This window comes from Gracilinanus agilis, chromosome 5, assembly GCF_016433145.1.
Source record: "Gracilinanus agilis isolate LMUSP501 chromosome 5, AgileGrace, whole genome shotgun sequence".
Classification (NCBI taxonomy): Eukaryota; Metazoa; Chordata; class Mammalia; order Didelphimorphia; family Didelphidae; genus Gracilinanus; species Gracilinanus agilis.
This window is the reverse complement of record NC_058134.1, coordinates 230,938,409-230,962,222: the sequence shown is the minus strand read 5'-3', so window position 1 is coordinate 230,962,222 and position 23,814 is coordinate 230,938,409. Positions and strand designations below refer to the sequence as shown.

General features: G+C 40.4%; 1 protein-coding gene across 1 annotated transcript in view; it reads right to left on the bottom strand.

Annotated features, from left to right (window-relative positions):
* The window catches only part of ANKS1B (ankyrin repeat and sterile alpha motif domain containing 1B), a 1,330,035-nt gene extending 1,306,296 nt beyond the window's left edge, over positions 1–23,739 (bottom strand). Inside the window, exon 1 of the mRNA XM_044679159.1 lies at positions 23,606–23,739. Coding sequence (XP_044535094.1) covers positions 23,606–23,739 — 134 coding nt within the window. The remainder of the gene's footprint in view (positions 1–23,605) is intronic.
* Between the last annotated feature and the right edge of the window lie 75 nt (positions 23,740–23,814).

Here is a 23,814-nt window from a genome sequence, read left to right as displayed (position 1 = left end):
AAGGAAGGAAGGAAGGAAGGAAGGAAGGAAGGAAGGAAGGAAGGAAGAAGGAATGAAAGAAAAAGGAAGGAAGGAAGAAGGAACGAAGGAAGGAACGAAGCAATGAAAAGGAAACAAGGAAGCAAGGAAGAAAACAAGGAAGGAAGGAGGGAGGGAAGGAAAGAAAGAAAGAAGGGAGGGAGGGAGGAAGGAAAGAATTGACATAAAATTATCAATTAAACTTCAAATGTTTCCAAATCTTCATTATTCAAGGAAAAAATTGACATAAAATTATCAATTAAACTTCAAATGTTTCCAAATCTTCATTATTCAATCCAGCTCACAGATTTCTGTTGCATGTTCTCCCCATGATTAAAAATTAAGATATAGAAGAGACCTTATAGGCTCTCTAGTCCAACCATCTCATTTGACAAATGAGAAAAGTGAGTCTGAAAAGAAATTAGGCCATTGGCCCAAGAGTGTACAGAGAATAAGTTCCAAAACCAAGATATGAGCCCAGGCCTTCTGACTGTTCTCTCTCCTGATCCATGTGTTACACTAAAGTGATATTGGCTATGTCCCCATCCGTCACAACATCACGTGAGAAAGATCTAGAACAGAAGCAGCTCTTACTGGCCAATTCCTGAGCGTTTCCAACATGACAACGGCATTATTCCTTAACATACAAAATGAGTTATTGAAACTGACCAGGCCGAACTTTGAAATCATGTTAAGACATGTGCAGGACATAGACAGTGGACACATTAGACAATGTTTCCCAAATCTTGGCAGAGAGAGATGTATGATGCGACATCTACTTTCAGACCAACAACATATGGATTCAGTTTGCTCAATTATATGTATTTGTTAGAAGGAAGGGTTTCGGGGGCGGAGAGGATTTGGTGGAGGGAAAGTAGAGGAGACAAGGAAGGTGATAGAAAAAAAGGAGGTGAAGAAAGAAGATGGTCAAAGAAATACTGAAAAAAAAAAAACACATAGAGGAGAGCAGAAGGAAGTTGAGAAGGGAACACTACCAAGCAGGGCAAAGTAGGTAATTCCAAGTATAATATATACTTCTAAAAAATCCTTTCCTTCTGTCTTACTAAGTGTTGGTTCCAAAGTAGAAAAGTAGGAAGGGCTAGGCAATGGTGGTTACCCAGGGTCTTATCCAAGGTCACACAGCTAGGAAGTATATGAGGCCAGATTTGAACCCAGGACCTTCCATCTCTAGGCCAAGGACTCTATCCAAAGAGCCACCTAACTACCCAAATATATACTTTTAAAAAATAAATGACTAGTGAACAAGCATTTATTATGTGCCTACTATGTGCCAGACAATGTCCTAAGTGATAAGGATTAAGAAAAAGAAAAAGAAAAAATAGTCCCTGCCCTCCACAGTCTGATGGAGAAGACATATAAACAGTGATGTACAAACAAGAGAGTTATTGTTGTTTCAGTCATTTCAGTTGTGTATGGCTCTGTGACCCTATTAGGGGTTTTCTTGGCAGAGATACCAGAGTGGTTTGCCATTCTTTTTCCAGCTCATTTAAGAGATAAGGAAACTGAAGCAAAGGGAGTTAAATGACTTGCCCAGGATCACACAGCTAGTGTCTGAGGTCAGATTTTAACTCAGAAAGAGGGGTGTTACAGACTCCAGGGCTGGCATTCTATCCACTGCTGCTGTTTATCCACATAAACAAGATACAGACAGGATAAATTGAAGATAGTCAACAGAGGAAAGATTCAGGTGGATCGGAAATGGTTTCATATAGAAGACAGGAGTTTGGCTGGAACCTGATGTTGAATCCAATTATACCAAATCAAATTAAGCACTCAGAAAGAGCGTCTCATAGACTTCCTGCATGTAAAATATTTAAGTTATAAGATCGGAGATTAGAGCTAGAAGCAAGCTTAGTGCCCCTGAAGTCCAACTCCCTCAGTTTACAGATGAGGAAACTGAGGCCCCAAGAGGCAAAGTAATTTGCCCGGGATTGCATAGCTGCCAAGCATCTGAAACAAGATTTGAAATCAAATCTTTCTGCCTCCAGGTCTAGCATTCTAGTCACCGCACCGCCTATATAGTACATTAAAATGTACAGGCTTAAGGCAGTAGTGCCTAACTTGTGGACCATGAGCCCCTCGGGGGAGCTATGGAATTATTAGAAGAGGTCTTCAAATTCTCATGTACACCAAGCATCGTCATCTTTTTCTTTATTTATGCAGCAATGACTCAGTCTAGTAAATAAGCAAACATCACTGTGCATCCTATAGCCTGAATAAATAGATGTCTTACACGTAGGTGTATTTCTATTTTCTAAACACATGTATATGTTGTTGTGATTAATAAAGCACAAATTCACTTAGAAGAACTCCTGGATTCATATAAGAGTGGTATGGGCTAGGCAATGGGGGTTAAGTGACTTGCCCAGGGTCACACAGCTAGGAAGAATCTGAGACCAGACGATATAAAGCATTTTCAAAGAGAAAGAGTTAGTAAACGGAAGAGGAGAGGGGAAAGACTTGGTGAGGATGGTCTGTGCTTTAGAGGGTAACTGGGATTCCCCAATGGCCAGGCCATTGAGTTCACTAGCATCACAGAAGAGTAGAGTTGGTCAGAGTAAGTGAGTGCCAAGGGGCTTCATCTACTGCTCAGCCAGTGGAATGAACAGCTTATCATGGCTCTCTTGTCAAGGAAGAGATGGCACTTAGCCTGGGCCACAATCAGGCAAGCTGAGAAGGGGCTAATGGCCCCTGACTTTCATTTAATCAACCAGCACCTTACGGTAGGTCTAGAAAGCCTGGCAGCTTGAAGGAAGGGATAGAACATACCAAGGCAGCCATTCCCTCTCCCCCTAGTACAGCTGGCATCATTCACTCAAACCCTCCAAGCTCCCTGCATATAATGGTGCAATCACCAAACTTCGTGAGGATCTAAAATAGGGAACCCATTTGGAACTGGCCTATTTTTATCAAGATAAAGCTTCCAGGCAGCTCCACTGCTCTCTTTGTGATTTATCACTTTTAACACCAAGACTGAGTTTCCCTGGAATTGAGGGCCCGAATCCCAAGAAATCAGTGAGGCTCCATGAAAAAAGAGGAGGTTGGAAAGAGAAGGCCTGGATTCATACACCATCTCTGTCTCTTACTACCTGGCCTTAGGACTAGATGACCACCAAGGTCCTTTGCAGCTCCTGACCCAGGAAATGATGAATCAGAATGGTTCAAATACCTGTGAAAATGTGAGGCCTTCCTGAAGAGCTAAGAGAAGATCCCTCCCTTCCTTTTTCTCAGAGGTGGAGGATATATGGGTGCAGAATATCATATACAGCGGAAGATTTGGTTGATGTATTGTTTAGTTTTGTTAAACTGTTCCTTCTCCCCTTTCCCCCCTTTTCCTTGTTCATTATTTGTTCTAAAGGATGGTTCTCTGGGTGTGGAGTGGTGAGGATATATTGGAAAATGAATTGATACAAAAATCAAAAGAGAGGAGGCAGCAGAGTAGCTCAGTGGATAGAGAGCCAGACATAGAGATGGGTTCAAATGTGGCCTCAGACATGAGCTTGGGCAAGTCACTTAACCCCCATTGCCTAGCCCTTACCACTCTTCTGCCTTGGAGTCCATAACACAACATTGATTCTAAGACAGAAGGTAAGAGTTTTTTTAAAAATCATAAGTCATTCCCAACTGTGTGACCCTGGGCAAGTCACTTGACTCCCATTGCCCACCCTTACCACTCTTCCACCTAGGAGCCAATACACAAAAGTTAAGAGTTTAAAATTAAAAAAAATCATAAGTCATTGTTTAGTCCCCCAAAAAGGAAAGAAAGAAACCACTGGGCCTTCCTGAAATTGCCTTACATCCTTCCACCCATATCTACCACACGACAAGAAAAAAAGTTTTGCCTGAATTGTCTAGCCCTTCCTTCCCCCTACTAAACTGCCCCATCAGTGACTGCAGTAGGCTCTCTTATCTTGACTGTTCCTAAGAAAAAGCTAATCATTAACATTTACAGATCCCTTTTCTCTAGTGTAACCAATATGTGCCTTATTTCCCAGCATGACCACCAGGAAAATAGGTATCATATGATAACATATGTACAATCTATATCATATCACCCGCCTTCTTGGGGAAGGGGGAGATGTGGAAAGGAGGAGGAAAAAAAAAACAGTGAGATATAGATTTTTGGACAGAGCTAAAGTGAAAATGTGTTTCCCTTGAATAATCACATTTATTACAATTTATTACATATTTGTAACAAATATATGTGTCATATTATTGTTAACATATTATTGTTAACATATTATATTGTTATAAAAATAACTCAAAAAAGGATAAACTTAAATGTTAAAAGACTTGTCAACTTCTCTAAGTGTAATCTCATTTGATCCTCATAAAAACCTTGTACTATTACTATCCTTATTTTGCAAATGGAGAAACTGAGGCTGAGAGGTTAAGTAACTTAGAGTCCAAGTGACATAGTGTTGGGCTTGGGGCAGGTAGGTAACATCGTGGATAAAGCACCAGGCCTGGAGTCAGGAGGACCTGGGTACAAATGTGACCTCAGACACTTCCTACTGTGCAGCCAGCCCTGAGCCAGTCACTTAATCCCATTTGCCTGGTCCTTGCCTTCTGTCTTAGAATTGTTACTAAGACAGAAAGTAAGGGTTGTTTGTTTATTTTTTTAAGTGCTGGTTTAAGGAAAAAGACCTGAGTTCAAATCCAGATTCACACATTTTACTAGCTGTGTGTTCCTGAATAGGTCTAGCAATCTATCCATTCCTCAGTTTCCTCATCTGTTAAAAAAAAAATCTGATGGCTTCTATAATTCATTCCAGGATCCTATAAATTATCCACCATCAAACAACTAGTAAATGTCAAGGCAGAATTGAAACTCATGTATTCTTGATTCTGACTCTTCCAAGACCCACTGCTCCTCCTGTCCCACTTCTCATGATCCTATCTCATGGCGTAGGGGAGCCTTGAGAGACAGATACTTTGCCATTGTGCTCAGTACAGTTCAACAAATATTCATGGAGCAACTCACATAACTAACTCGAGCTTCTTGGGAGTGCCAAGTAAACTCCACTCCAAAAGAACTACCAAGCCTTGTATCACCATATATAAACACAAAGACTGCTCAGTATAACCTTGTGGATCAAAAGAAACCATTAAGAGATACTGGAATCAGAACAAAAAGTTCAGAGAAAGTACATTTGGGGCTCTGGCTAGAGACGGTCAAGATAAAAGCACCTCCAGCCAGTCGGGAGTCTCTCAAAAATAAAAAATAAAAATCTGTCCGTAGGAATGCAATTTTTCTCACGGGCAGGAGAGCCAGCTTCAAAATCAGTATGGCACATTGAGGGAGAGACACAACGCAGATTATGCCAAGCAAGTCAAAGTACCACCATGTCCTCCTCTGAGAAGGAATTAGAAACCCAAGAGCCTTGGAACAACCAACCCCTCTCCCAGATCAATAGCTTTGCTTCTAGTCCAGAACCTGTAGCTAAAAGGCCCATCTACCTTGCCACCCTAACACCCTGAGCCTAGCAGCACTCCTCTACCCCAGACTACCAGCCCTGCTTCCAGACCAGCCTCTTAGTCATCTTCCAGAAAAGCCACCCACTGTGGAGACTCGGGCTGGCAACTGCAATCAGCCAATTCTGCATCCACAACTATTGAAGGCTCAGAACATTAAGTTCCTGCCACTAAAGCTACTGGTACTGTCAGATGATTCAACATCGGAAAGCGATGTGATTATATCCATGGAAAAGACACCAAGGAAGAAGCTTTATCACGTGCTTTGTTATTGCACCTTAAGGTCCTTGAGACCCTGCCATCCAGCTTGCAGCCAAGACCTGCTACACGTTGGGTTTCTTCCTTTAGAATGGGAGCTCCTTGAGAGCAAGGACCATCTCCCTTGTCTTTTTACATCCCCAGCTGGGTACAATGTTTTGCACGTAATTCACACTTAATAAGTGCTTTTTCTTTCATTCATTCATTCATTCATTCATTCACTCATTCATTCCTAGGAAGACAACTAAGTACTCCAATCTGATCTCCACAATGATCTTAATCTGGGGTATGCACCAAACTGTGTCTCACTCCCTATACCTCTGCGTGGTGATCCTGAGTTCTGAAAGTCCATGGCAGGTGGGTACAAGGGTTGGCATTTCCTTCTAAGCTGGAAGCCCTTTTACCTCGGATCTAGTGGTAGAGTATCTATCATGAAAGAATCAGACTAGATAAGTTTGCATCAATCAAAAGGCATTTATTAAACGCCTAATATAAGCTGGAAAGGGGTAGCTAGGTGGCCACATAATGCAAAGAGCACAGGGCTCAGAGTCAGGAAGGTGGGAATTCAAATTTTGCCTCAGATTTTTACTAGCTGTGGTTTCCTGGGCAAGTCACTTTACTCTGTTTGCCTCAGTTTCCTCATTCGCCCAGTGAGTCAGAGAAGGAAATGGCAGATCCTTCCAGGATCTTTGCCAAGAAAACCCCAAGTGAAGTCACAAAGAATCTGAAATGACTAAATAACAACAATGTGCCTAGGAACTAGAGCTATAAAGACAAAAATAGAATATCCTTGTCCTCAAGAGCTTATATTCTAATGGGGAAATGCAACAGGTTCTTTAAAAATAATAATAGGGGCAACTAAATGGCTCAGTGGATTGAGAGCCAGGCCTAGACATAGGAGGTCCCAGGTTCAAATTTGGCCTTAGACACTTCTTAGCTGTGTGATCCTGGGCAAGTGACTTGACTCCTATTGCTTAGCCCTTACTGCTCTTTTTTTTCTAGAAACTAATATGCAATATTGGTTATAAAACAGAAGATAATCTGGGTGTGTTTTTTAATGTACAAAAGATGAAAAGAAGGCCACACAAGCAAGAACTGGCTTGAATCTGTTAGGATGATGCCAGAAAGTCTCAGGTCCAAAATTAACTAAGAGGTGTGAAAAAAAATTTAAGAAGAACAAAACAGGCTTAAAAACATGCCTAGACCAAAAGGAACAAAGACCCAATAGACCCACTCTTGGGGGCAGATGGTATAGTGTTGGCATATAATAGAAAGCAAGCAGAGCAATTTAATCCCTAGTAAACAGAGCCTTTCATTTCCTCTTCCAAGAAGAATAATCTTCAAGCCAGAATGAGTAGGATGAGCAGGTTGAGAGATAATTGAAACCCAAAATAAAGGAAACAACGATGAGAGCCCTTAGCTTGTTTAAACGAGTTCAAGTCTCTAGACTCAGATGTAATTTGAACTTACATTTATAGCTTGTAGAGAATTTATAAATACAATGACATAACTACTGAATAATCTTTAAGAAACCAGGGAAACAATAAGACAATTGAAAGTGAATTCTGGGAAATTTTAACAACCAAGCTTGGCTGTGAGAAAGAAGATCTCCAAGAAGGCACCCTCTCACCTTCAGTTTTCTACAAAATTTGGAACTATGCTCAAAGGGCTCTAAAAGACTATCTGCCTTTTGATCCAGCCATAGCACTGCTTGGATTATACCCCAAAGAGATAATAAGGAAAAAGACTTGTCCAAAATATTTATAGCCGTGTTCTTTGTGGTGGCAAAAAAATGGAAAATGAAAGAATGTCCTTAAATTGGGGAATGGTTGAACAAATTGTGGTATATGTTGGTGATGGAATAGTATTGTGCTCAAAGGAATAAAGAACTGGAGGAATTCCATGTGAACTGGAATGACCTCCAGGAATTGATGCAGAGTGAAAAGAGCAAAAGCAGAAGAACATTGTATACAGAGACTGATACACTGTAGTACAATTGAACATAAAAGACTTCTCTACTAGCAGCCATGTAAGGATCCAGAGCAAGGCTGAGGGACTTATGAGAAAGAAAACTAGCCACATTCAGAGGAAGAACTGTGGAAGGAGAAACACAGAAGAAAAACAATTGCTTGAACACATGGGCTGATGGGGATATTATTGACACTAAACGATAACTCTAGTCCAACTATCAGTAATATGGAATTAGNGGATATTATTGACACTAAACGATAACTCTAGTCCAACTATCAGTAATATGGAATTAGGTCTTGATCAATGATACATGTAAAACCCAGTGGAATTGTGCGTCGGCTAAGGGGGGTTAGGAGGGTTTGGGGGAGAGGGAAAGAACATGAAATATGTAACTAGGGGAAAATATTCAAAATAAATATTAATAAAATAAAATTTTTAAAAATCAAGTTTTTAGCAACTCAGCAATATGCTGGATAATTTCGCAAAACTTTTATTTCTCTTTTTTAAAAAATCTATATTGATTCTCTGGGAGGATGGGAAGGAAATATATTTTGTTTTGACATCATTTTCATTTCCCAACATATCCTTCTTCCTCCACCTAGAAAGCCATCCCCTAAAATAAAGAATAAAGGAGAGAGGAAAATGCATTAACTAGCAAAAGCTTTCAGATCTATAAAGAAGGAAAGGAAGTCCATATCTCTCTATAGGTTATTCTAAATGAAATCATCTAATTATCACTGATTTCTAGAATCTAGATCTTTAGGTTAAGGGCATCTAGGTAGTACAGTGGATAGAACACTGGTTTAAAATCAGGAAGATTCATCTTCCTAAATTTAAATATAGCCCTAGACATTTACTAGCTGTGTGATGCTGGGCAAGTCACTACACCTTCTTTGCCTCAGTTTCCTCATTTGCAAAAATGAATTAGAAAAGGAAATGGCAAACTACTCCATAGTTTTGCCAAAAAGACCCCAGATGGGGTCATGAAGAATTTGACAAACAACTAAACAACAACAAAGATTTTTAGAACTAAAAGGAACATTAGAGACCATGGAACCCGGGCTTCTAATTTTACAGATGAGAATCTGAAGTTCAATGAGGTTAAATAACTTCTTGAGTGTCACTTAGCTACTAAATATCTTAATCCAGTCTTCTGAACTTCAAGTTGAGGGATTCGATTTTGCAATGTTTTCAAGAATTTTAAAAATAAAAACCCTTCTCTTCTATCTTAGAATTAATACTATGTATTGGTTCCATGGCAGAAGAGTGGTAAGGGCTAGGCAATAGGAGTGAAGTGACTTGCCCAGGGTCACACAACTAGGAAGCGTCTGAGGCCAGATTTGTACCTAGGACCTCCCACCTCTGGGCCTGGCTCTCCATCTACTGAGCCACCTAGCTGCCCCCTTTTCAAGAATTTTATAGGAACTGGTATCAGGTTAACCACTGCTGGCCATTTCTCTCATCTGGTTCAACAATAAGGATCAAGTACTGATGCACTCACGCTCACTGTGGTAGTCATTTGATCTGCATTAGAAACACACCAAGCTCTCTATGACTCTCAGACAGCTAGCAACCTCCAAGCCCTAACTCTAGACACTATTCATTTCATTAGCCCATGGATGTGGTCAATGTGAATTTGTCCAGTTAGTATTTTGAACCAGACACTCTGGCTCCAGAGAAGCATGGTTTCCCCTTACATCACTGTTTATCGTGCTCTCTCATAAAGTAACTTCTCTTCTCTAATCAATCAATTAACAATTATTTATTAAGAGCCTTGTATTTGCTGGGCACTGTGCTGATCACATGAATCTTAAATCTATATTTCTAGCTCTGAATTATACAATCACATCCCCTTTTTCCTGAAGGTCTCCCCTTACCTTCTCTGTTGGCTTTCAAACTCAGCATGCTTAAAATGGAGACCATTCATTCCCCTCCAAATCCTCCCCTCCTCCAAACATTCCACTTCCTATTGAGGACGTCACCATCTTTGGAGTCAACTGGATCCACAACCTCAGAGTCATTCTTCCCCCTCTGTCAAAACCTAATATCCACTAAGTTCTTGAGCTCTGGCAATTTTACCTCCACAGGTAAAAATCACACCTTCATACCTGCTCAGGCCCTCAAAATCTCACATCTTAACAACTGTAGTAGCCTCCTAACTGGACTCCAGCCTCACCCCCTCTCCAATCTATCCTTTATACATGTGCCAACATTCTCCTCCTAAGGTACAGGTCTAAAAATGTTGCTCCCCTTCTCTGAAATCTTCAGTGGCTCCTTATAATCCCCAAAATAGAATACAAAATCTTCCCCTTGGCATTGAAGGCCTACTATAATCTGGCTTCAAGGTCCCTCTCTAGCCAGACTAAAATAATGGTTCTTCTCTAAACTGCTCATTTCTTTTACCAACTCTGTGATCTCCATAAAACATTCCATGCCCAGAATGTACTTCCTCTTCGAATCTGTCTTTTAGAATGCATATCTTCCCCAAAGGATCAGTTCAGACACTTCTTCTCTGGCATTCTTTGACTACCACTATTGGTCCAAGGATGAGCACTTTTACTTCCCATCCCCTCCTCACATCACCACATTTTTGTATATTTACTTTTATTTTTTAAAAACCCTCACCTTCTATTTTAGTATAAAGAATTCTGAAACAAAGAGCAGCAAAGGCTAAGCAATGGGGGTTAGGTGACTTTCCCAGGGTCACACAGTTAGGAAGTGACTGAGACCAGATTTGAACCCAGGTTCTTCCAACTCCAGGCCTGGCACTCTATTCGCTGTGCTACCTAGCTGTATCCAGTTTATTTTTATTAACCTCTCTGTGCATTGTATCCCCTGCCCTCCCCACTTCCCCCAGAATATAACCTTTTTTGATGTCAGACCCCTTTCCATTTGAAGGATAAATTAGAGGTGGAAGGGAGTCAAGACAGAAAAAAGTGTTAGAAGTTTGCAGGACAATGTTCAAGGAAAGTAGTAACCAAACATTTTTATAGAGCCAGTTCTGGAGATGGGCATCCTGGGTTCAAATATGACCGCAGACACTTCCTAACTGTGTGGCCCGGGGAATGTCACTTAACCCCCATTGCCTAACCCTTACTGCTCTTCTGCCTTGGAACTAATATTGAGTATTGATTCTAAAAGACAGAGGTAGAGGTTTAAAAAAATAAAAAAGGAAATGAAAACTCCAGAGGAGTTAGAATCAATACTTCTTTTCAAGTGAACAGATATGAAGGGCTAGAAAGAAGAATGAGTTTAAGATAAGTCCAAGGTTCTGAGCACAGGAAACATGGAAAAGAATGGAGTTTCTGACAGAAAGAAGTAAGGACATCAGAAAGAAGAAAAATAGAACCTAGAAGTAGAAGTGGCAGATGAGGAAACTGATGTCCACGAGAGAAGTTAAATGAGTTTCTCAAAGATATATAGTAGAAATGACATTTATTGAACATGTCAAGTATCTTACATTATATATCACGTGACTATCAACAACCACAACAAATAAGTGCTAGAGATATTATTGTCCCACTTTTACAGACGAGTAAACTGACACTGAGAGAGATGAAATAAATTGCCCAGGATCCAAAAGCTAGCGAGTATCTGAGGCAGGATTTGACCAAAGAGGCAGCTAGGCAGTACCATATCATGCAGAGGTCTTGGTCTAGATTCAGGAAGTCTCATCTTTCTGAGTTCAAATCCAGCTTCAGACATTTACTACTTTGCTTGTAGTACTGTTATTGTTTGTAGTTACTGTATTACTGTTTGTCCTTGGCCAAATCACTTAACCCTGTTTTCCTCAGTTTCCTTATCCATCAAATGATCTGGAGAAGGAAATGGCAAACCATTCCAATATCTTTGCCAAGAAAACTCCAAATAAGGTCGTGAAGAAGCAGATATGACTGAAATGACTAAACACAATAACTTCCAGATATTGGGTCCATAATGCTTTATCCACTACCCTACTCTAGCTTTCCAGTTAATGACAACACCAAATTTTAAACCTAGACACCTACGACTCCGAAGTCAAGTATTCTTTACGTCAGATCCGTTTGGATGTGTTAAGGAGGAGGCACTAGTGGTAATGTAGGTCAAAATGTCCTATTGGAAACTAGGAATATAGGCCCAGAGTTAAGAAAAGCAGTCAAGGCTAGAAATACTGAGTTAGGAGTCTTCTGTCATGGTGGGGATGAATGGTACGGTCAAGGAAGAGAAATCGGAGAGAGAAGAGGGCCAAGGATATAACCTTAGCCAACAAAGCGTCAGGAAAAGAATGAGAAAAAAGCAAAAAAGAGAAAAATGATTTCCAACATGGGACGTGAACCAAGAAATTGCAGTACCTCTGAATCAGTCAATCAATAAAAACTGAACGTGATGGTATAGTGTACCAAGCACTGAAAGAACTTTTAGGGGAGGCAGGGACAAAAGTGACCCACTGGCTGCCCTCAACGAGCTTATATTCTAATGGGACGACACAACCTGTAAATGCAGGTTAGACACAAAATTGATACAGAGGGTGGACAAGAAGGACTAGCAACTGAGGAAATAAGAAAGACTTTATGTAGAAGGTATCAAATGATATGAGTGTTGAAGGAAACCAGGAGATTCCAAAAGGCAGATGTGAAGAGAAAGTTCGTTCCAGCCATAAGCAACAGCTGATGACAAAGGCCCAGAGAGGTGTAAGGAATAATTTGTTTTTATCAGAGTCCTTGAGTGGAGTCATGTATGAGAAGTCTATAAAAGTAGGTTGGGACCAGGCTGTGAACAGCCTTAAATGCCAAAAAGTTAGGTGATATATTTGATTGTAGAGGCAAAGAGGAACCAGAGGAATTTACTGAAAGAGGGATAGTATGGCGATAGAAGGAGGAGCTCGGGGCCTCGAAAGCTTCAGAGGTCAAGAAGACAAGGCTATTGGATCTGGCAATTAGGAGGTCATTGGCGACCTTTTGTAGGGCCACAGAATTGAGAGTTGGGAGAACTCTCTGTGGCTATTTAGTGCAACCTGTTCCCAGGTAAGGAATCTCTAAAATGATATACTCTACAAGGTCATCCAAACTCTGCTTTGAAACATCATTTGAGGGGGAGCTCAAAACTTACTTCCATTTTACAGGAATCATTTGATAGCTGGAGACAAAAGGCAACAAAAAGAGCACCAACAAAAGAGTGGATTGCTGGTGAAGAAGTAAAGGGAGTCAACAGATAACTTTTTTTTTTAATTTTAAACCCTTAATTTCTGTGTATTGACTTATAGGTGGAAGAGTGGTAAGGGTAGGCAATGGGGGTCAAGTGACTTGCCCAGGGTCACACAGCTGGGAAGTGTCTGAGGCCGGATTTGAACCTAGGCCTGGCTCTCAATCCACTGAGCTACCCAGCTGCCCCCCCCCAACAGACAACTTTAAGAATTCTGTAAGCAGGGGGCAGCTGGGTGGCTCAGGGGATTGAGAGTTAGGCCCAGAGATGGGAGAACCTGGGTTCAAATCTGGCCTCAGACACTCCCTAGCTGTGTGACCCTGGGCAAGTCACTCAACCCCCATTGCCTAGCCCTTACCATTCTTCTGCCTTAGAACCAATACCCAGTATTGATTCTAAGACCGAAGGTAAGGGTTTAAAAAAAAAGAATTTTGTAAGCAAAGGAAAGGTAAGAGATGGTACAGCGAATATGTGAAAAAAAAGAGGCAGGTAGCTGGTAGATATACTATGGGGATCTGGAGTCAGGAAGACTCATCTTCTTGAGTTCAAATCTGGTCTCAGATACATACAAACTGTGTGACCCTGAGTAAGTCCATTTCCTCATCTGTAAAATGAGCTGAAGAAGGAAATGGCAAACGACTCCAGTATCTTTGCCAAGAAAACGACAAATGGGGTCAAGAAGAATCAGACACAACTGAATAATGAGGGAACAAAAATAAGAAAAGGGAAAGACCTGAGCATATCGAGTAGAACAAGAGTATCCAGAAGAGGGATATTCTAGCTCAGACTGAAGATGATCACAAACATTTTGAGAGTTCTGGGCAATACATTTGAAGGAGGCCATTGATAAATTTGGAACACACAAAGAGGACACTGACCAATATGGTGAATAATAGTATAGCAACTCTATTACACAAAGAACAATTTAAGAAAACAGAGATGTTTAGCCTGGGGTGGGGGGCAATGTCTCCGGGAAGACTTGGAAATTGTTTCCAGATATTCAAAGAACTAGTTTCTAGAACATTCTATTGATTCTATGCTGCACTTGGAGTTAAAAGTTGGGGAATAAGAAGAACTATAGTCAATAGCAGGAATGGGATAAAGAGAACCATTGGACCTGTGATTCTCTTGGTATAGGAAACACCTAGATGAGGAAAGTCTATCCGTGCACGTCTGAACTTTCCCTACAATTTCAAGTCTTAGAAAGTTGCCTGGAAGATTCAGTGATCTGCCCAAAGTCACACAGTCAATATGTATCAGAGGCAAAATTGAAGCCGAGTCTTCCTACTTTCAAAGCTGGCCCACTCTACACTATACAATGCTGCCTCTCACTATACCTGAAGAAAAAACACAATAATAATACTAGCTAAAATTTATGCAACACCTTAAAGTTTGCAAAGCCCTTAACATGTTATTTTAGTTTATCCTAACAAGTCAATGGGATAGGTACTATAGCACTATAGCCTTCATTTTACAGATGAGGAAATAGAGACTGAGAAAGGAGAAATAACTAGCCCAGGGTCACACAAGGAAGTTTTCACAAATATTTTCCAGATGATAAAAATCCAACAAAATCTATCTACTTTGCAAGTAGCTGCCTCATTGGCTCATTGGATCTAGAATAAAGACTAAATGCAAGCAGAGAAGTTATCAGATTCAATTCCCCCATTTTACAGTCAAGAAAAATGAGACTCAGGAAGGTCATGACTTATTCCTCTGTATTGCATTTACTTTTCCAGTTTTATTATGCAAGATTCACCTTCCCACTCTCTATAGTCCAGTCTTCTTACTGTTCCTCAAACACAAGATTCCATCTCCCATCTTTGCACTTTTGCCCCAGTTATTTCCTAGACACAGAAAACTCTCAATCCATATCCATTCCACACTGACTCCACTCCTCTAAGGATCAATCCCCTAGTTTCCTTCAAAACTCCATTTAAGTGCCATCCTCTATATGAGATTCCCTCTTCTCAGCTACTAGGATTTCCTCCAATAAATCACCTTGAATTGTGTGCGTGTGTGTACACGTGTGTATGGATATACTCATGTCATCTCCTCACAACCTCCAAATAGAACGTAAACTCTCCAAAGAGCAGGCGTTGTTTTTTTTGTCTTGGTATCCCCCAGTGCAATGGCAGAAGTGCTGAAGAAATGCTTCTTGAGAATCTGGATGCTAAGAGATTATAAAGAACAAGCATGGCCCCAAAGAAAACAAACGAGAAGATAACTCTCCCTGGTCTTTTGCAGAGATGGAGGTTTAAGACTATGGAACATTTCATATATTTCATTCATACATATGTATACACATATATACATACACATATGGAGGGAGAGAAAGAAAGGAGGAAGAGAGAGAAGGAGAAGGAAGAGGAGGAGAAAGAGGAGGAGGAAGAAGAAGAGAAGGAAGAGAGAAGAAGAGGAGCAGGAGCAGGAGAGGAAAGAACTTATCTTACTGAGTTCAAATCCAGCCTCAGAAACTAGTTGTAGGACCATGGGCAAATTGCTTAACCCTCTTTGCCTCAGTTTCCTCATCTGCAAAATGAGCAGGAGAAGAAAATGGCAAACCACTCCAGTACCTTTGCCAAGAAAACCCTAAATGGGGTCAAGAAGAATCAGACACAATTGGAAACAACCAAAACTTTTTCTCTCTCCCCCCACACACAAATACTTATATACATGTATATATGCGTGTATGTATGTATATCATAAATAATTTGGTTTACTGGTTCATTGATTTGATTGCTCAAGGTCACACTGGTAATACTAGCTAGCTGGGATGTGTTCCTAATTCAGTGCCTTTTTGGCTTTCCTGTACTGCCCCACCTCCCACCCCAATTATAATGAGACAGATTTTGGTTCAATATAAGAAAGAAATATGAAATGTTAAAAGTTATTGAGCAGATCCAGGAAGCCAATATACATTGTGACTATAATAATATAAATGGCAAAAATAACCACAAAACAATCGAAACTGGTTGCTCGGAAATTATAAAAAACAAAGTTGGCCCCAAAGATGAGAAATAAGATGATATCTCTCCACTTTCTTTACAGAGATAGGGGTTGAAGGCAATGAACATGTCATAAATTGTGAAGTTTTTTCTATGTATCAGCTAGTTTTGTTGGATTTTTTTTTCTTCTTTTTCTGGAAAAAAAAACCCTTTTTCTTGAAAGGCTGGATCTCTGGGAGGGGAGGGCAAAGATTACGAGACAAAATCTATCTGGCATAAAAATGAAAAATAGCAATAAAAATCGACTTTAAAAAAGTAGATGTAAAATGACCGAGGTTCTTGAAAGTTTCCTGTCGATGGAAATATCCAAATAGTGGCTGGATGACCTCCCCTAGTGCATACTGAAGAAGGGATACATCAGCGATTGGGTTGGGCTAGATGGCCTCTGAGGTCTCTTTTACCAGTAAGACTTGAAGATTCCACAATCGGCTTCCCAGACTGACAATCATTCCCGTTACAACATGAGGCAGACATTGAATTCCCAGGGCTACGTCCTTAGTAATTAGATTCTTCAGAAATGGAGAACCAGGTGTTTTTCCTGAAATCTGGAATGACTTCGCCTGAGTATAAGCTCCCGGGTCTATTCTATGTTACTGTGCTGAGACTGAGCTCACTTGGGTAATTAAATGACCACAACCTCGGCTGACCTACTTCCTCAGACACGATTGCTACAGTTGTGTAATAGCTCCAAGCTCCTTAAACCCCTCTTTAGAAAATGCACTGTCACAGACACACACTTCAGCTCCCAGTCATATGGCCCCTGCACACTTAATTGATATAAGGCAATCAACAGCATCTTTGGGAAAGTCCTGCATTGGCTGCTTTTTCCAAGAATCCTGGAGGGAAGTAGCAACAAGGAAACAATGTTATTTAGCCAAAATAAATTGAGGAAGAGAAGAAAAGTAAATGAAGAGCCAGCAATAAATATAAAGTCATAAGACCGCTTAAAAAATGGGTCCTTAATTTCATTTTTGTGTGTGTGAATAATGTCTCCAAGCACTTAAAAATTAGAATCACACAAAAGGCTATGCAGAAGGGCATGGCAGGCAGGGGTCCAACATATAACCAATGGGGAAATTTGTTTTGCTTCAGCATGCATATTTACTATGTGAGTTTTGTTTTTCTTGGGGTTGGGGGGTAGAGGAGAGGTAGGAGGGAGAAATATACCTTTGTTAATTAAAAATTTAAGTTTAAATTTAAAATACCCCTAAGAAGACATACATGAATATATAACCAAAGAAAAAATTCAAAGAATTTCATTTTTAATGAACAAAAATGAACAAAAAGGATCAAGTCAACAAATGGAATAATGGAAAGATGAACAGCTAAACTCTCCACACTTGGCAAGGTGCAACAAATACAACCCTTTAAACGGCAGGAGAAATCTAAGAGATCCTCCAGCACATTGGATCTGGAGAAGTTATGGAAGGACATGGATGAAAGTCGGACAGGATGGGCAGCCAAAGATGAGTTGCAATCTGCATAACTGGAGGCAATGACCAAATCAATGAGATCCCAGATGTAGTGGAGTATTTTGAATGAATAATAATAATAACACATTTCCTCAGCAGTTTATAGGATCATAGATTTAGAGAAGGAATCCTAGAGGACATCTGATATAAGAAGGGGGCCTGGTATAACAAGAGGCAGTGTGGTATAATATATAGGACCCTTGTCTTGAAATCAGGAAGACATGAGTTCAAATTCTACAAACATTCATGTGATCCTGATTCTAAGTGGTCCTGGTCCTAGCCCCTTCTCCTTTTGGGCCTCAGTTTCCTTATCTGTAAGACAAAGAGGGTGGTTTTTAGGGTTCCTTCTAGCTCTTAAGCTAAGGTTCTAAGTTCAACTCATCTCAGATGAGGAAACTGAAGCACATTGAGACTGAATAATTTGCCCAAGGTTCAAGCAGTTAATAAGAACCTGAGGCAGAATTTGAAGCTAATTCTCCATGATGCCAAGCTCAATACTATATTTACCATACTAAACTGCCTCAAAATATGGAATTAAGGGTAGCAAAGTACTTTCTTCTCAGCAACATTTTGAGCAGGTAATTAGAGTATTATTTCACAAATAAGAAAACTCCAGAGGTAAAACAACTTGGCTGAGGTTGCCTAGTTATGGTTTTATATATTATATGTCATAGTTACAGTGTTATAGTTTGGCAGTCACCTGCCAAAGGCAGGATTCAAATGCAGGTCTCTGATGACTCTAGGTTCAAGTATATTTCCTCTATTCCCATGATGTCTCTCATTTCTAAATTAGAAACACGGATTTAAAGTTTTTTTAAACCCTTGTACTTAGGTGTATTGTCTCATAGGTGGAAGATTGGTAAGGGTGGGCAATGGGGGTCAAGTGACTTGCCCAGGGTCACACAGCTGGGAAGTGGCTGAGGCCGGGTTTGAACCTAGGACCTTCTGTCTCTAGGCCTGATTCTCACTCCACTGAGCTACCCAGATGCCCCCAGGATTTAAAGTTTTTAAGGGATCTTAGAAACCATCTTAACCCTGCCTGCCTCAGTTTCTTCATCTTTAAAATTAACTAGAAAAGGCAATGGAAAACCTCTCTAATACCTCTGCCAAGAAAACTCCAAATGAGTTCATGAAGTGTGGGACAAGACTGAAAATGACTAAACCCAGCAACAATGGGAACCATCTAGTCTAAGGATTTCTTCACCTAGGATCCCAAAGAGTTGAGGGATAGATTTCAGAAGGGCCAATTGAATGGGGAGGCAAGAATTAGGTATATATGTTTTTACAAACTTCTAGCTAAAAACATTTTCTTTCATTATGTAACGCCATTATTCTGAGAAGAGGTCCAGGGGCTTGATTAGACTACCAATGGAGACCATGACCAAAAAAAAAGGTTAAGGACCTTTGATCTAGTCTAACTCCCTCCTTGACAAATGGGGAAATTGATGACGCAGGCTTAAGTGAATTAGGATCATGTGATCTAAACTGGAAGTGGCCTGGGACATCATCTAGACTAACTCCTTCATTTTACAAATCGACATAGAATTCTAGAATTGCCAGGGACTATTTCAACTAATATTCTCATTTTTACAGATAAAGACATTGAGACCCACAGAGAGAAGGTGCCTAGAATGAGATAAAAAAAAAAGGCAAGGTTTGAACCCAGGTCACCTACTATTATTTTCATTGTACCACATATGACCTGGCTCACAGACGAAAGGCTTCATCTATTCCATAAGTTATGCTGAGACACACAAACTTCAAAGTCTTGTGCAAATTACATTTCATGAGTAATTAGATTTGATTCATCAGAAAAAAATGAACCAATTTTCCATTACCCTATAACTAAATTCCTCTAAAAGCAAGCCATTTGTTAAAGTGATAATGTAATGATGAGAATTACGTGCCATTTTGGAGTTTACATCTTGTCCCCTGGAACACCTACCTCCAACCTTGTCTTTCCATGGTGAGTTTTCTCGAGAGCAGAGTCTCAAATTTTTTATTCCATGAAAGAAGATCAAAATCAAAATCAGAAAGAACTGGGGAGGAGGGGACTTTGGTTTTCACAATTCCTTCTAGATATTCTCTGTAACTTTTTTTTTTGCAGGCATGCAAAAAACTATTTATGATGAAGCCATACGTTTCCAAACAAAAGAAATCCTTTCCAAATCAAACACATAATTTTATTTTTCAAAGTTGTCTTGCATTCAGTGTGTAATGATCACTAAGAACTATGTTTGCTTATTTCAAAAACTGATCATCCTCAGGATCATGGATTGAGAATAGAGGGGCCGTCAAAGACTATTTAATCCAACCCCCTCGTCCAGTCCTTTTTCAAAACAGTAGAATTGGCAAAAGGATATTTTTAATTGCCTTCAAAAATCATGACCTATATACCCCAAGGATATCCAGGGCAGAGGGCCAGGTTCCACAGATGGCACCAAATTCATAGCAGCACTCCTTTTTGGTTGACAAAAACTTGAAACAAAGATAGCATTTATTGACTGGGAGAAAAAGTAAACAAATTATAGCATACCAATGAAATGGGATGATATAATATGATATGAAAATGCCCAAAGTAAAGGACTCAAAGAAAATCAAGAAGATGTTTTGAATTGATGCAATTATGTAAGCAGAACCAGAGAACAATATGCACAATGACTTTAATATTAAAAAAAGAAAAGAATTCCCTTTATGTCATTTTTTTAGAGAAATGTAAGAAAATGTGTTTAAAGTGATATAGAATAAAGCAAAAAGAGTCCAGAGCCTCAAATACACTGACCACAATAATGTAAAGGAAGAAATTCAGATAAATGCAATAACTAATTTGATCTCCAAAAATCTAAGGATAAAAACTGTCAACTATCTTGTGCTGGAGAGGAGGTGTACTCCAGGTGTGCAATGAGGGGTAAGTCATCATTCACAATGGATAGATTGATTTATTTTGTTTACTTGTACTTTGTCACAAGGAAAATCTAGGGTTTGGGGGGAGGTGTTGTTGGGAAGTAATGGAAATTTTTAAAAGCATCAATAAGGCAAAAAAGAATTATCACAAATATGTCTACTTTAAAGCATCCTTCAGGATGGTAAAAGTAAGATGCTACTGTAAACAAAGTATTGATTTTTTAAACCCTTATCTTCTGTCTTGGTGTCAATTCTAAGACAGAATTGCAGCAAGGGCTAGGCAATTGGGGTTAAGTGACTTGCCCAGGGTCATATAGCTAGGAAATATCTAAAGTCAAATTTGAACCCAAAGTCCTCTGGACTACAGCACTCTATCTACTGTGCTACACAGCTGCCCCAGAAAAGTATTAATAAGGTCTTAATCAGGTCCTTTCTTTGTCAATGTCCCCTTTCCACACTGGTGTACCTACCCATCTTGCCTCTGACCCAGTAATCATGTTATTATCACAGTCTACTTGGAACATTCAGCCACCTAGACACTGTCCTATCTATTACTACATGTAAGCTCAGCTAGGTGGTACAATGGAATAAAGCACCAGGCCTGAGTTAGGAAGACTTGAGTTCAGATTCAGATTCAATACTTACTAGCTATATGACCCTGGGCAAGTCACTTAACCCTGTTTATACCTTTTTCCTCATTTGTAAAATGAGCCAGAGAAGGAAATGGCCAATCACACCAGTGTTTTTGCCAGGAAAATCCCAAATGGGGTCATAAAGAGTAGGACATGACTCAACAACAACCACAACAAAAAGCTAAGATGAAAGAATTGGATTTTCCCTCTCATCAGGCACATGTAAACAGGCCACTATTATTCCAGTAGCCAAGAGGAAATATATGCTACCTATAAAAACTGTGCCTGCTGAAAAAGCATTCATTAGACCTCCAACAAAATAGAGAGATGTGAGGATTTTATGATCCTCCGCCTTGTACTTGTCAGTGAAATTCTATTATTTACAAGGTCTAGGAACTTTGCCGAACTATGGGGAAGTAAGGAGAGATTAATCCTTACACTGAATTCTAATTCCCTTCTACTGCCACAAAGAAATAGCCACTTCTCCCTCCTTTTGGGGGTGGAGGGAGGCTGGTGGGATTTGCTATGTCCATTCAATTTTTTTTTTGTCATTCATGCGAAAAGTAATTTTTAAGTGCCTACTATGTGCTAGGCACTGCACTAAGTGCTGAGGATATAAAGGCAAAACAACCCTTACCCTCAAGGAGCTCACAGTCTAATGAGGGATATAACATGCAAGGAACTCTGTGCAAACAGGATACAGACATGATAAACTGAAGATAATCTCAGAGGTAAGGCACTAGCATCAATAACTTATTTTATTCCAGTGAGACCTATGATTTCCTCATTTGGGGAACTATCTACACCAATGCAGAACACATCAGATCACTTAAATATAAATCTCCACCTGTTTCCCAAAATTGAGATCAGTTCTGGGACTTGCCTAAGGTCATAAATGTCAGAGGTGAGGTTTGAACCCTGGTCCTTCTGACAACAAGCACAATACTCTTTATACTACCCTATCCTTCCTCTGCTTTCTAGTGAGACATATACATCTAGGAAAGCACTTACATTTTTCTCCACATGCAAGCAATTATAAAGTTATCTTCACTGGCCACTACAACAAGTAAACTTTAGCTCAGAAGAGAAAGAAGTTTCTATCAAGCACTTGCTGGGAACCAACAAAGAGGAGTTTTTCTTCTAATTGAAACTCAATAGCTGTAATATGATTATATCAGCAAAAAATATCAACTAAGTCATGTGTATGTATACACACATACAGATAGTATCCAGAATAAGACAAGTAGATAGTATCTTAAAAATAACTGATTGTTAGGTGATGGAATGCCTAGAGCTAGAGCTAGAGCTAAACGGGTCCCTAATGGCCATCTAATCCACCCCCTAAGTTTTACAGTTGAGAAAACCAAGGTTCAGAGACATTTAAAAACTTGGCCAAGAGCGGCTGATGGAGCCATGGGTCTGGAGTCAGGAAGACCTAAGCTCAAATCCAGCCTCAGTTCCTTACTAACCGTGTGACAATGGGCAAGTCATTTAACTTCTGTCAGCCTCAGTTTCCTCAAGCAGAAAATGGAGATAATAATAGCATTTACCTGGAAAGGTTGTTGTGAGAATCAGATGAGATAATATTTGTAAAGCCCAGTGCCCGACATGTAGTAAGTGCAATATAAATATTTATTCCCTTCCCTTTCTCACCGTTACCCAGATAGCAAGGGACAGAGTTGGGGTTTGAACTTAGGTCCTCTGGCTCTACAATTTGTACTCCATCCCACACCATGCTGCCTCATGCTTTCTTGACTCTAACTCAATAGTCAGTATTTTCCTGGCTTCAAGTCTGAACCGCCTGTTTCCCATACATACATTTGCCCACTCGTTCAACTTGTATTGAGTCCATCATTTTAAAATTCTGTGACTGACCCTGTCTTATCTCTAGCTGCATCCAGACCCTCCCATTCTTTTCCAGAAATAATGCGAGAATATCTCTCCTCTGCAACAACTCTCCATGAAACACCCCTCCAATCTCCTGCCTTTGATCTTCTCCCAAGCTGGATCCTTTCAGTGGGATATATATTTCGAACAACTGAATGGCACTCAGCAGTGTGCAGCAAAGGCAAAGCCTCCGACGAGGCTGCCTAACCTGCTCCGGCAAGTTTCACACACTCTCAGGAGCAGCGGCATCTCGTGCCAAGGTCCACTTTCTTCCTTTTGTGGCATCGTGATCCAAAGCCCCAGCTCACGCCTCCTGCTAGCGCGGAGAGCAGCTCCCGGCTGAGGCTTTTGCCAAGAAAACGTGCGACTCCCTGTCAATTTCATTTAAATGGGAGGGGATGGGAGGGGGGAGCCAAGACTAGAAACAGCAACTATAATAAGCACGATTTATGGAAATGTCCGAGAAAAGCACACTAATTCTTGTCCGGCGTTGCTATAAACATGCACGACTTCGGCTCTCAGGGGGAGAAAAAGTAGCAGCCTATGCACCGAGGAGAAGAACATTTACAATTTCTCTGAGGATCTAAGAGACACATTCACCTGGAAAACAAACACAGGTCTCCCCTCCTCCCCTCCAAACACATCCTGTTTTAAGAAAACACTCTGGAAGATACTAGGCACAAGGAGCATCAGAAAGAGGATTATTTATCCCGAGGCATAATGGTGAGTGAGGTCGGGGGAGTTGGAGAGAAGGGGAGGGAAGGGGGCACGTCCTTACCTTAGCAGACTGGAGAGTGGTAGAGCCCCGGAGCCACTACCTAGGATCCCTCCTTTCCTCCCAGACAGGAGTTTCTCCACCAGAGCCACATTTCCAGTTCGAGCAGCTTCCAATAGCTCCTGGTCCTTCCCCATAATCACTTGCACCCACACCAAGAAGGGTGGGGGGGGGAGTCCTTTCCCCACCTTGAGCCCCTACTTCCAGCCCCT